At 36.2% G+C, this 15,152-nt stretch overlaps 1 protein-coding gene across 2 annotated transcripts in view; it reads left to right on the top strand.

Moving 5' to 3' along the window:
- The first annotated feature begins 971 nt into the window (after positions 1-971).
- The window catches only part of LOC108711380 (protein unc-13 homolog C), a 240,663-nt gene continuing 226,482 nt past the window's right edge, over positions 972-15,152 (top strand). For both annotated transcript variants that reach the window (XM_018253063.2, XM_041586773.1), the window contains exons 1-2: positions 972-1,601; positions 5,770-8,921. In XM_018253063.2, the coding sequence (XP_018108552.1) occupies positions 5,948-8,921 (2,974 nt within the window). In that variant the 5' untranslated portion in view covers positions 972-1,601; positions 5,770-5,947. The remainder of the gene's footprint in view (positions 1,602-5,769; positions 8,922-15,152) is intronic.

Below are 15,152 nucleotides of genomic sequence, written 5' to 3'. Positions count from 1 at the left end.
TGTCTTTCAGCATTTAGTTGTACATCTTATGGACAGATGCCTTAATAATTTAAAACTTAAATCAAGAATCATTACATATGGTTTTAATTAAACATTTTTTTTTTTAAACATGTTTTTTGCTTGGAATGAAAAAAAACCCACACATTATAACGCCTTTATTTCTCCCTGCTGAGTTGCAATGTTGTAACATGTAAAGTAAAGTGATGTCATCTCTTTTAAACATTTTCCCCTCCACAAAATCAATAACAGCTATGGGATCTATTAACTGGCAACTCATTACCCAGAAAGCATTAATTTATGCCGAACCAAACAATTTTTATATTTTTCTGGATTTTTATCCGATCCCATTTCTCCGTTATAAATCTACATTGACGACAATAACATCGTATTGTGTTTATTTAATATATAACCTTTTTAACTGCCGTTTGGCTTGGTGCAAGTTACGGAAGGACCCTTTATCCAGAAAAACCCAGCATTCCCCACCTGGAATAATAACATATAATACAAACCAAACCTCTTTTACTATGAAGCATTAAGGAAAAAAAGGATCACATCTTTATTTTTTATTAATGATATATCTGTCTGGCAGTGGTTTAAAAGCAAAAACAATATATATTTTTTTGTGGTTCAATTCAGAATTTCTTGTCCTGTTAGGTGAGATCTCAATTCCTAGGTACAGCAAGAGAGGACAGAAGGCAGCACAATTCCCAACTTGCTAGTGGGGCTTGGTGCTTCTCTGCGGACATGTGCATCAGCAATTAACTAGGCATTCATGGCTTTCACTCTTTTAGTGCAAAGGCTCTGCTGAAAGCAATGGCTGTGCAGTTGTCACTCCTAGTCACGGTTGTGTGATAAATGAAAGGTTGGCTGTGACATGGCCCTAGCAACTGGATTTCCTGCACAAGCTATAGAGGCGGTACCTCGCAATGCTGTGTAGTATGGCTAGTGTTGCACCTGCTGGCTTTCAGAGTGCATCTCATGTGCTGGATGTGGGAGCAAGGACTTTCACTAAACCTCCCTCTCTCTCTGTATTGCTCTCTCTCCGTTTTTTTTTTTTTTACTCAATCTGGAAAGCGGAGGGGCTGCTTCCAACACAGGCGGGCTGTGGCTATTGCAGTGAATACTGCATTCAGAAACTGAGGCAGCCTGGACAGCAATGTGTGAAGTTCCTCGCTCATAACCACACAGCAGGATCTCTACAATTATCTGTAGTTAACGCGTGTGTCCGTGTCTCTTTTTCTTTTTTTTTTCCAGAAGTGACCAATATTATTAGTTCAGACATGCAATACAAAATAACATGCCTCAGTAGGATGCAATAGATAGGGTATATCTTGGACCAGCCTGGTGTGAATAGTGAAGTTATAAAAATGCAATTGTCGGTGCCTGGGGAACACAGTGGAATTTAGAAGAACAGATACCGTTGCAGACTAGCAATATGCCTGACTGCACTTGAGTCAAATCACTGGGAAGCTGCTTCATATTCCATGTAACGGGCTATGGCTGATTGGAGAATAGCAAAATAGAAATGGAAATGAGAAGGAAAACATTTAATAGAGCCAGTGGTATGTAATTTTGATTCTTTTAGGAGGAATTTGATAAAGGTATGTATCCTTTTTCCAGTTGTCTCTGAGTGTATTTTTCTTACTACTTTTTCCTAGAAGCAGCAGCGGCAGAGGCTGTGTTTATTTGGAATGCTGAATGATTATTTTATGTGCAGGGGAACAATTAGCCCTGCTGCTGCTGTCATAATAGAAGGAAAGCGTTTTGATGATTAAAATGTGTGTGTGTATACTAATACTGTACGTCCACCTTAACCAAGTTCTCTTTTATCTGAAGTACTGTGCATGTGTATATGGCAGGGTGCATGCTAATACACTGGTGGTGTTTTGTTTTAATGGAATGCTGTGCACACGCCGTGGTTACAATTTCTACACAAATCCATTGGTGATCTCTCTGTGCATGATCTGAATCTGGGTGCATCTGGCAGTGCCGCTGCTGTTCATGATAAACACTTTTATTTCTTTTTTTTTTCTAGTTCACGACAGGATTAGTATTAAATAGAGATTTAGGGTCATGTATTTCTGTTTCTTGATTAATCGCCAAAGGAAGAATATTTCGTCTAAAAATATACAAACACATTGTGGATTATTCTGTTGAGCGATTGTTGACTCGGATTAAAGCCAGTTGTAGTCTGAGGAGGATTAGGAATTTACCAAAAGTGGAGTCAGTGTCGATTCAAATCATTCAGTGATATTTTAGGCTACGCTATCCATATATTTTTTTTTTGGTTACTTATAGGGTCCTGCACAAAACAGAAACATATTACACCAAAATACTGTATACATTGTGATTTTGTGTTGTTAAACTTAAAGCTTTTTTTTTTGCAAAGCTGTTGCAATGGTTAGTGTAAAGTTTAACTTCGGCTGACTTTCAAGGACGTTATCTATTTGGCCAAGTAGAACTGCAATGGTCATGTTTAGCATTATGTCATCATTTTCCTGGTTCATTTCACAGAATGTGTCATTCCTTTTTCTTTCATTCAGCCTGCAGCAGCCTGCTAATGTTATTCACATGTTTGGTTGTACAGAATCTTGAACACCTGAGTCCAAAATTTGATTTGTACCATTGCTGGCTGATTTCTAGTGCTCTTGATACCACGCTTTGTCATCAATGGTAATGCTTAAGTATTCATGAGTATGTCTGATGCCTTTGATGTGAAAATCCTATCTTGCTATGTTCTTCTATATTAAGGTAGTCCAGAACAGTGATTGGATTTGCCTCCTGTAGGAGAAGCTGAAGGTGTTACTATGACATTTAGAGTTACATGATTTAAGCATGGAAAGCCCTATATAAATTAATACAAGTACTGGCTATATATTTAAATGGGTGAATATTAAATACACTCAATGTTCTAAACACACACACAAACAAAATAGCTATTATACCATTACCATTTGGTGGTCTAGTGACCCTAGGACTTGCATGAAAAAGACTTTTCTTTTAATTGATACTGGCTTTTGTACCAGCACTGTCATATGCTAAAATAAATCATCCTAGAGAAACTTTGTACTTACCTCAGCATAAAGGCATTAAATAACTCCCACTGGGATGCAACACAAACTCTCCTGCCACACGAGATGATGGTATTAGTAGTGACATCATAAATAATGCACAACCTTTAATTTATACAGACATCAAATGAACCCACATGGTCGATAATGTACAGAATATAATCTCAGGCATTGTTTTAATAATTCTGAAAACAGAGAGTATTAAAAATAGAATTCCATTAATAATATAGAAACATAAAGTTCTAGGGGAGCAGTGTTTTTAAACTATCCATATAGCACATACATTTCTATTTTAAATAACAGGTTGTGGGCTTTGTGGATTAAAAGAATAAGGTCTTGCAGTCTGCTGCCTTAATTCACAGTCTTCACTGAAATTGTCCCTCAGTGGTTAATTAAATACAGAAGATTTTCTCTTCTTAAAGTGACAGCAAAGAGGCTGTGCCCATACCAAAAGGTTTAATGACATGGTGAACAGATAGTACATATAAGAACATTCACACTATAAAATTCTCTGATTAGGTATGTAAAAGCCCTTTTCCCCAGTATGCTGATAAATTGCACAGAACATTTAGGGGCTGATTCACTAAGGGTCGAATATCGAGGGTTAATTAACCCTCGATATTCGACTGGGAATTAAAATCCGTCGACTTCGAATATCGAAGTCGAAGGATTTAGCGCAGATAGTACGATCGAACGATCGAAGGATTTTAATCCAACGATCAAGGAATATCCTTCGATCAAAAAAACTTAGGAAAGCCTATGGGGACCTTCCCCATAGGCTAACATTGAGTTCGGTCGGTTTTAGATGGCGAACTAGGGGGTCGAAGTTTTTTTTAAAGAGACAGTATTTCGATTATCGAATGGTCGAATAGTCGAACTATTTTTAGTTAGAATCCTTCGATTCGAAGTCATAGTCGAAGGTCGAAGTAGCCCATTCGATGGTCGAAGTAGCCCAAAAAAACCTTCGAAATTCGAAGTTTTTTTACTTCGAATCCTTCACTCGAAGTTAGTGAATTGGCCCCCAAATGTACACTGAAATAGGATTATACCTTTAACTCTTCAGTTAATATCAGATAAAATAAATAGGTCTATCATTTTCACATGGGCTGTACATAACTTGACTATAATCAATAATGCCCTCTTTTTTATAAGTTGGTTAACTGTTTCATTTATCTCTATGATATGTTGATTGATGAGATTTTGTTAATTAACGTTGAGGGGCATATTTAGGGTGACTTCCACAGGAAGGAATGTAAAATAACAGTGGCAGATCTTGTGTTCACATGGCCAAAAATAAAACACACCTTCATAGATTTGTCACTTGTTTTACACAGTTTTTACAATGTTTTTTTGGTAACTTTCATTTATATAGCATAATAAATATGCCCCTGAATCTTGAACATCTACTGTATACATTCACACTTTCATGACTCTATTCACACCGCAGTTGTATTTTTCCAAACACACACACACACAATCCCGTATACCTATGGTCAAAAGATTGCATGCAGTTGGCAAATCTAATCTATCAGTTCATAGAAATTGTATTTGTATGTTTTTGTCTTTCTGTACAAAATGGTTGCCCAGGTACAATATTTTAACTCTGTCCAAATCCTTTGAAAATCTTATTGTTGAAGTTTAATGGGTGTTTGCATTTTATATAGCTTTTTTTGTGAAACACATTTGTCTAAATTACAGGGGACCAGAATGGATAAAAGTGTATCTATAATAACCTAGGTTATTCCTTTTAATTTTTTTTTTATATAATCCAGATCAAAGATTGACCTTTTTTTATATAATGATCCTTAAAAGGATACAAAGTCAGTTTATAGTTAATGGAGAAGGAATACCTTTTTCTACTTGGGGGTGTCAAACGTTAGGCACCACCAAGTGACTACTTTTACTTACCTAACACTCCGGGTCAATGGTCCTATCAGCAGAAAAACCACACCAGTCTGAGGTTCTTCTAGCGAGCACCACAGAACAATCCTCTTCCTGCTTCTTCAGGTATTTTCGCGGCTGCACATGCGCAGTAGAGCAAAAAGTGAACTTTTTACTACTGCGCATGCATCTGCCCTGGGAAATTTAAAAACCAAAGAAGCAGAAAGAGGATCTCTCCATGGTGCTCGCTAGAAGAACCCTGGGCCATTTCAGTTTTCAGTGTCAGGTCAGATAAGTAAAAGTCACTTGGGGGTGCCTAACTTTTGGCACCCCCAAATAGAAAATGGTATTCCTTCTCCTTTAATACATACATGTTTGCAAATACAATATTAAAATAGATTATTTGTGTATGTGAAGTGCATTATGCACACTTTCCTGAGTAAGGCTCAGAGCATACATTGTAATAAAGCCAGGAAAATACAATTATAATCATAACTCGAAGACAACTTTTGATTAGATCTTAAGTTTAGGTGAATAACATAGGTTAATGATATGGAGTTTATGCCAACCTCCATATGGACTCAGTAGCCCCCACAGTGTCTAGTAAAGAAGGTGTTAAGACAGCAATAAGAAGTTGAAATGTCATAGTTAAGTGTTTATCAATTATCATGTTGCATTTGATTCATTCATGAAGACTAAATGTATCTGTTAAATAATCACATGAAATACGTATGTTATGTTGTTTTTACATTATAACACCTTTTTAAGTTGTTTTTAACTAACTGTAGCAGTGATTTTATAATTCCCTTCATTGTAGACATGCCAAGGAATCATGTGGAACAGTAACATTTTACAGCCAAAGTCATCCCTCCTCAGGACTCATTTTAGAACACTAGTAGATGTGTTCTTTTCTGCACAAATTGTGGACATACAAATCTACTTCGGATTCAATATTTGATGTTTTTTTTGAGGATAGGTTGATGTAAAAGTCCCCCATGGTTTCTACCCTATTGAAGAGCCTGGTCTTCTATAATATATATAAGCTTTGCAAAGGAATGTTTACAAAGAAATTGGGAAATCCTACAAAAAAGAAAGAGAGTTCAAGCAAAAAGGAACAGGATATTTCCCAATTAGGCCTATCAAAGAACCCAAACATTTCATCTACCATTAAAAGCACAGTAAAAAAGATTGCCAAGTGTTCATCTTCCTGTAACTTATCAACTGAAGAAGAGACAATAAAGAAAGATTTTTCTCTCTCTCCAACTTTCAGTTACAGGGTAGCTATTGCCAATGGTCTCCAAAATAATATTGTGGTAGGTGATAGTAATGAGGAGGGTCTTCAGGAAATTTCATCTCTTGATAGTTCATATTCAGAATCCCTAAGTGAAACAAGGGCTAGTAGTAGCATTAAGGAATACTCATCACACACAATGCCAGTGAGGCGCAATAGGAAGAGCTTGAATAGTCTAGCTCCATCTGATGGGAGCTCAGATGGGGAACGGACATTGCACAGTCTTAAAATGGGTGCTTTACGTAAGTTACGGAAATGGAAGAAAAGTCAAGAGTGCGTTTCTTCAGATTCAGAGGTGAGCACATGGAAAAAGTCATGGGGCTTGCGAAGCAAATCCTTAGACAGAACTGTCCGGCAGCAGAAACCCAATACACTTGAACCAAGCTTTAGCTCCACTGGTTGCATTAGTCAGACACATGATGTTATGGAAATGATTTTTAAAGAACTTCAAGGAATAAGTCAAATAGAAACTGAGCTGTCAGAACTAAGGGGACATGTAAATTCTCTTAAACAATCAATTGATGAAATTTCAAGCAGTGTGGAGGTTGTGCAAAGTGAAATTGAACAGTTACGAACTGGATTTGTACAATCAAGAAGAGAAACAAGAGATATTCATGATTACATTAAACAAATAAGTCACCAAGGCAGCATGGCCGGCCTTCGATTTTTAAATGTGCCTGAAGAAAAGCAAGAAAATTGTGAAAGTGTGGTTTTTAAAATTTTAGTAGAGAAAATGGGATTTGTGGATGCACAAAGCAGCATGAAAATTGAGCTTGCCCATAGAATTGGACAACAAAGAGAATGCCCCAATGCAAAACCTAGACCAATTCTTGTATATTTCGGAAATCCACAACACAGAGATTTAGTGTTAAAAAAATGTTATAAACTAAAAGGGACTGGAATTGGGGTTTCAACAGATATTCTTACTCAAGATTTGAAAATTAGAAAAGAGAGACCTTTACCATCTTCTCAGACATATGAGAGCATGGATATGAAATTCCCAGCACTGGAGCCAAAGATTAATCGTAATGAATGGGAATCCCATGAAGATAGCGATAAGGAATTAGAACCTGATATTAACAGGAATAGTTACGCAATGAGTTCTAAACCAGAGGCTCATATTAAAATCAACAGCACCAAAAGAAGTAGCCAGACATCTCATAACAAAAGATCTCATAAGATCTGTGATGATGCCACATACACAGCTAAAGAAGAGGATTTCCAGTCACCAGTATCTGATAACTTGGAAAAACAAGACAGAGGATATTTTAATGATACGGCACCTCTGTGGCATTCACAAAATGACTTTTTGACACCAAAATTAAGTCGATCAGAATCTGATTTTTCAAAGCTGTGTCAATCATACTCTGAAGATTTTTCTGAGAACCAGTATTTTGTAAGGACCAATGGTAGTTCTCTCTTATCTTCTTCTGATCGTGAGCTCTGGCAAAGAAGACCGGAAGATGGCTCATCAAACTGGTATGCTAGCTCACAGGAACAGGCATTCAGTAATGAGGCAGATCCCTATCCAGAAGAAAATGAACTAGAGAACACTGAAACCGTAGATAGTGGTGTAAGCAATGGAGTAATTTGTGTTTCAGGTGATCACTATAGTGATTCTCAACTTTCTTTACATGGTGACTTGTCACCTTGGAAAGAGTGGCACCAATTAGAGCAAGGAACAGATTCTGGCCTCGATACTTCCACACAGCATGTTTTTGCTTACAATGTCAATTGCCCTTCAGATCAACAGGTTGACGGTTATGCAAATACTTATGAAAAGTGCCAAAGCACGGATCATCAATATAGTCCAGAAACCTATGATTATTCAATGGATGGCAATTCCCCATCTTGTCCTGGAAATGACAGTGAAGCACAAAATGAGTGGCCTAGTGAATTTGATGCTTATAGTGAAACAAATGCCAATGATATGTATCAGAACTCAACAAGACTTCCCATGATGTACAGAAGCCAGAGTGAATTGCAAAGTGATGATTCTGAGGATGCTCCACCAAAATCATGGCACAGCCGTCTAAGCATAGACCTTTCTGATAAAGCTTTTAGTTTTCCTAAATTTGGATCAACCCTTCAACGTGCCAAGTCAGCTTTGGAAGTAGTGTGGAATAAAAGCACTCAAAGTTTAAGTGGTTATGATGAAAGTGGCTCTTCATTTATGGGCCGATTTCGGACACTATCACAGTCCACAGCTAATGAGTCTAGCACAACTCTTGATTCTGATGTGTATGCAGAGCCCTATTATTATAAAGCTGATGATTATAATGCAGAATACAGCCAATCAGCAGATGAGAATGGAGAGAATTATGTTGAAGTTATGGAACAGGTTCTGGCCAAACTAGAAAACAGGACAAATACAAATGAAAATTTAGAACAAGCGCAAGAGTACCAAACATATGAATACAATTCATATGACACAGAATTTGAGCCTTTACAAATGGATAATTATGAAACTCAATTTAACACATTTGATGAAGTTGTAGAGCCTGAATGTGAAATAGCTTATGATGTAACTGAAAAGGATGATGAAAATCAAAATGTACCAGCAGAAAAAGCCATTGAAATTCCAAAGAAAAAAAGAATCCGGCCTAGCTTCAAGGAGGCTGCAATGAAAGCATATAAAAAGGAAATGGCTGATCTGGAAGAGAGGATTCTTGCTGGAGGTACTTCGTTATAAGTCTTTCACTTTAAAATACTGTATGTTGCATGTCTGACAATACTAATTTTAAATATGTATTTTTGTTGCATTACATATATATAATATAAAACTAGGTCACAGGTAACAAAAAATTTAAAATATAGTATTTTGTGAAAATTCTGTAAATGCCTTGGGGATATTTGTATACAGTTTGTCCCGTTGCCTGAAAAGCAACCATGTATACTTGTAGCCTTTGTATTGCTGTTATTGTTTAAGCAACCCTTATCATTGCAGATCCACACCTCTCATACTCTGATGTCTTACTGTAAGGGTTTTTATCTTCTTTTGAGTGTCCCTACCTTATTCATATGTCATTAGAAGTTTGTAACAACCATAGAATCTTATCACTGATTGGAATGGTTTTTACTCTGCTTAGCTTTCTTTAAGTTAAGTGACATAGAATTAAACAGAGGGCACTGTGTATATATTATCAAAGTCACTTGTGTTTCCTGGCATAACATTATTAGTGACAGAATTCTCATTGATGTCCTGTTAATGGCAGTGTTGTAAAGCGAAATTCACAGTTTAAAAGTAAAATAAACAGGAACACACTGTTAATGAAAAACTGTTTCTAAAACCAGCATAAGAACCCCACTTTGCTTCAATAATGCATCTTCAGGGTCTATTATGTTCAAAATACAACTTCCACTAGTAACTCAACAGTAGAAAAGCTCAACCTGTTGCACTTGTTAGAAATCACTAACATATGTTATGGAAGAGTAACTGGAAAATAAAGTTAGAGGGAAAGTTGCTGGTTAAAAAGAGAAACAATTCAGAGCGAAGACAAGGAAAGAAAGTATGTTAGAAGTAAGGAATAAAAGGAGAGGACTCACTTTACTGGGGAGATGTAGCTGAAATGGGAAAAACGGTGAGAAAGGATTACAGGAGGAGAGAATATTATAAAACATTTTTTAAGCAATGATGGAAACAGGCATGACGTATTGTATGGAGTGGAGAGGTGTGTATGCTGCTGTTTAAAAAAAAACAATTATGAACAATGGCTACTAGTGTATGACAAGGAGCATATAATAGAAGAAGAAAGTTTATCATGTGCTTTTTTCCTTCAAAATTCTCTTCAGCTTGCATTTTACCAGCACTACAGTATATATATGTGTATTTGTTGTTCATAGCTTATTACAATCAATACAGCATTATACATTATAGTTTATTATATAATTTCAAATAAAAAATGCAATAACAGCAGCTTGAAACAAATGCATTCCATCCAAGGTCACAATGTCTCTTATAGGATCTGTAAAAATTTTAACTCATACCAAATATAAGCTTTGCAGTAAATGCACAATACAAGTTTATGTATTATTTTCATTAATGTTTGATACTTATTGCATTGTCAATCATAATTAAGGCAATTACACATATACTATTGTATAATTAAGGTGCTATAGATGTTTAAAATGTTGAACTGTTGTGGCAATTGTCATCTCGACTGAATATTTGCCTTGTTAGCTTTCCTTTTCAAGGACATTTTTATGATCCACAGCAACATGTTTGAAACATTCTGAATAATTATGTATAAAGTGCCAAACATATTCTGCATTCAGCTCATCTTTTAATATTGGTGGATTTGTTGAAGCTACTTTAATGTTTCATTTTTCAAGAATTAATTTTTTCTAAACCAAAAGGAGTCCATAGCAAAGGTGATTACATTTTATGCCAATATTATATATGTTGTTAAACATATGTAATATGTTATGTTTATATTATTTATATTTAAGTACAAGGAAAGTCAATGTTTGATTACCTATTCATTATGCACAGAAGTCCCATCTGACCGTGATGCTTTTTGGTTTCCCCAGTCCATGGTATTTTTAAATCCTCATTTTTTTCTTGCCCTAGCAGGACATATACTAAAATTAAGTTAGCAACTGTGTGCAAGCATCAACACACTAATCTTCAGAAGGTATAAAATGATCATTTAGATTTGCTGTTGTGAAAAACACTGCTGTGCTCATGCAAGTGCTCTTGACTACAGTCTTGGCACAGTCAATGCAATTATGTGTGAATAATGCTATTTCAATGTTTTGTTTAACTGGTCATAGAAGTACAGTATGTAGATTAAGAAGCACTTTATTGCTGTGTATTTATAAGTAACATGCATGTGTTGCCACATATGTATATACGTGTGAGGATCAAAAGCAGTAATTCCCAAACAGTGGCTTATAAGCAACATGTATGTTTTGGTTGCATAAAAACTAGATGTTCTGCCAAACAGAGCCTACTTTAGACAGTTATTTGTACATAGGGCTACCAAATGACCAATCACCAAGAACTTTTTCATGCTTGTGTTGCTCCCCAAATCTTTTTACAATTGAACATGGCTCACGGGTAAAAAAGGTTGGGGTCTCCTGGTCTAAAGTGTTGAGTCTGTAGCTGTATTCTACTATATGGATATTACAGGGAATTACAAAAGAGGAAAAGCAGCAGTCACAAATAAATGAGAAAACCCTATTTGTATAACTATACTGCATGGCAGTGGCATTAGATTATGTGATCACTCAAGTTGCATTTACATCAAACTAAGACCAGAAAGTGGAATGCAGTTTCTTTGGGGCATCACTAAAGATTGCAAATAAGATGACATTTTGTTTGTTATGGTTTGTTAACAGACAGTTTAGTTTACTACACTTGATAGATAACACACAACTTACCAAATAAGTACTAGCATCCCATAATATATATATATATATATATATATATATATATATATATATATATATATATATATATATATATATATATATATATATATATATATATATATATATATATACACACACACACACATACTTCTTGGCTGTAAATATACATGTTAAGGGTAGTGATGGACGAATTTATTCGCCAGGTGTGAATTCCCACAATTCACAAAAATTCACTGATGTCAAAAAATGGCAAATGTGCACCGGCGTCAAAACCGAGATACCAGTGGCGTTTGCGAATTTTACGCCACTGCTTGAATTTCACGGTTAATTCGCAAATTTTTCGGTGAAGCAAAACGGCCCAAATTCGCCCATGCATTAATTTACTGGTAGCACCATATTCTCCAGTAGTCCCCAGTGCATTTAGAGGATTTTAATTTGCAGAGGATTAGAGACCTTGTAAGACTGGCACGCATAGCTGAAATCTGTCCCTTGCTTTGTGTGACGATTATATTTACTTGTAAAGAGGGCTTCCGATTACAAGTAAAGGTGCATTGACTATACCAGAGGGAACCTTCTGCATTATTAGTTAAAGTCTAGTACACAATAACTGTAGGTTCCTCTTGTGCTCTTTATGAAAGAATCAGGCTGCTTCATGTTTTAAAACCTCATAATCTATGTTGATCATGGTGCCGCCTTTCTTATAAACTTGTGAATTTTGCAAACTTTATTTGTATGTTGGGGATTATAAATGTGAATGTGTAGGGGTCCTTGACTACCTGCAAGGCAAGGTGCAAAGTGCATAATATTGATGCTATTCGACAAATTTTTTTGCACGTTGTCCTACAAGTAGAAACAGTCCTGCAACTCTCTGTCTTCCAAGCACATAGAGCTGCAGTCATTCAATGAGTACAAGACTTGTTTTCCCGCCCCTAATCTGTACTCCATGCTTTTTGCAAATACCGCATATAGCGATATATCATAATGAATTGTTTCAAAATAAAAGGTGTACTTGTAAAGCTCCAGTCTTCTTGTACTTGTTACACATAAATTAAAATCACAATTACTGTATGCAACCATAGAGATTAAAAGCACCATTTATTGTTTGCTATGGGTTTTGGGGCCTAGACAAGTGTTGTGTATTGTTCTAGAGATGTGAGAATTGTTGTTTTATTCTGAATTCTTTCACACTTCACAGATGCACAAATGTGCAACAGGACAGGCTACATTTCACTCTAGATTGGCTTGGGGTATATTTGCATATTGATTTGTCTAAATTAGATTAGATATTTAACTTTCATTTTTTCCCTAAGTGTAGATAAACCTATGGCACATTATTTAATAACATGTTTTTGCATCCCCACTGGCAAGTTCTTTTCTCTATGTGGTCTCAATGGAAGATGTTACACTTTCTCAGGAAAGGCTTGCATTGCTATGCTAAAGCAGGCAACATCAGTTTTCTGGGTATGCCAGACAGTTGGTATAGTCAGTTATGTGTAGTTCTGCAACTCATATACAGTACAGACTGATTTGCAGGCTTGTTCAAGGATGGTGGGGTCATATTATCCTCTTACCTAGTATTCTTTGCTGGTATTATTGACTCTGTAATGTAATTCAGAGGTCCAATACACATACCCATGCTCATTCCATTTAGAAAAATAAAAATAAATAATATTTAGGTAATCAATGCATTTGTCCCAAATGTAGGTTCCTTATAAGGAGCATTGCTTCCAGGCTCAATCTCAAACTCCAGAGAATTTCCTGTAGTGGCTATTAAGGAATTTAGGTTAATGAATTAAGGCTGCCAGCTAGAATGCACCATTTAGTATGATCCCAGAGGAAAGGAAAAAATGGATTTTGGAGTTATTGGAATAATGCTGAAATTTAATCAGCTGCCACAAAAATGTTAGATTGTTATTTAGAACGCTGATCATGTTCAACAGCTACACCCTATGGCTGATGGATTTTGTAGCTTTATAGAAGCTGGAGAAAGACAGGTCAGTTATGCCTGTGTGACCTAAGGTATTCTTTGATAAAATTCATGTTTTTAGTGGGGTAAAGAATTCCTCTTAGTTTTGACACTTTGCTTATTTAATAATAGTCTAAATAGCAATCCAGTAAATGATAATTTAATCATATGTTATTCCTTGCTTCCATGGACATTGTATAAACATACAGGTATGATTGAATCTTGTATCAGAGGTGTGAAGAGTTTTTTTATGTTAGAGTAACACCAACCAGCATTTATTAGACTGCAGAATTTAGCAACTGTCCAGAGTACACCCCTAGCATTAACAATTTGCCATCTGACATATATGTAACTGCAAATTGCCCCTGGAATATTGACATAAAGCTGCTATAATGTTCCAAAGTTCAATAGATTAATCTGCAAAGTTTGCCTTAAAGTGAGTTTACTTGAACAGAGGAAACACCTGAGCATGAAAGTCAATTTCAAGGACATGCTGTAAATTACTTAGGCTTCTGCGGGATGGAAGAACAAGTCTATTTGAAATATTGTCATTAGATGAAAAAGATTGGTTTTATTTTTAGCTCTAAAATACATCAAACACCTTCTCCTCTGTTTCTTGCTTTAACTTGAAACAAACCTGCATATATTATATTCCGTGGAAATGTTTAGCTGCCAGTTTGTACATTTCCAAATCGCTCCTGTGGGTGCAAAAGATACCAAGCAAGCAAATGCATAAGACATACTTTGATATGACTTTAATTAGAAAAATGTAATCTCTATGGACCCATTCCTTTTTTTTTTTAAAGCAAAAGAAGACAGATAAATAATACAATAGTATGTCATCCCTCTCCATGTCCTTGTGGTGAGACACATATTTTATTTATCAAATGTGGCTTGTACAACTGCAAGAGAAAGTTTATTCATCTAATTTTAATTCCAGACTGTATGGCTTTCCCTCAAATTGAGACATGGAAAAGTTTGTGAAACCTCTAGGTAAGGCCAATGAGAGACCTCAGCCGGATGCATATATAAGAGCCAGAATTATTTGAGCTCTGATAAGTTAACATTACATGCAGCACAACGTTGTGTGCTCCAGTTCAGTCATGTGATTACACTATTTCTCTACCTGTGTCAGATCAGATAATGAGATTTTTATGAGATTCAATAAAGTATCGGTGGGGCAGCTATGAGGGGCTGCAATTACGAAATTAATATACTAAGCATCTACAGTCACATAGTGCTGCGGGCCACCTACTTGCTCTCCCTAACATCTTGCCGGCCTAGGTCTTTGTGGCCTTTCCACAAATCTGGACCTGCATAGACCCACCCTAAGACATCACCTGCTCTGCCCCTGGCTTCACTCACCCCACCCCTTGACATCAGTCATCCTGCTCCATTCACGGAGTTCCCCAACACAAAAGGTGGCAATCCTGTCATGCACAGAGCACTTACCCTGGGTCTGGTTATGCTTTGTCCCTTCTGTCACATTCAACTATTAAATGGTAAATAATACATTTTGTATCAAGTATCACACTGTGAAGGAAAAATTCAGGAAAATTTCAGTTCTATA

The sequence above is a fragment of the Xenopus laevis genome, chromosome 3L (assembly GCF_017654675.1).
Source record: "Xenopus laevis strain J_2021 chromosome 3L, Xenopus_laevis_v10.1, whole genome shotgun sequence".
Classification (NCBI taxonomy): Eukaryota; Metazoa; Chordata; class Amphibia; order Anura; family Pipidae; genus Xenopus; species Xenopus laevis.
Note: the sequence above shows the minus strand (reverse complement) of the source record. Positions and strands in the feature narration are given on the sequence as shown.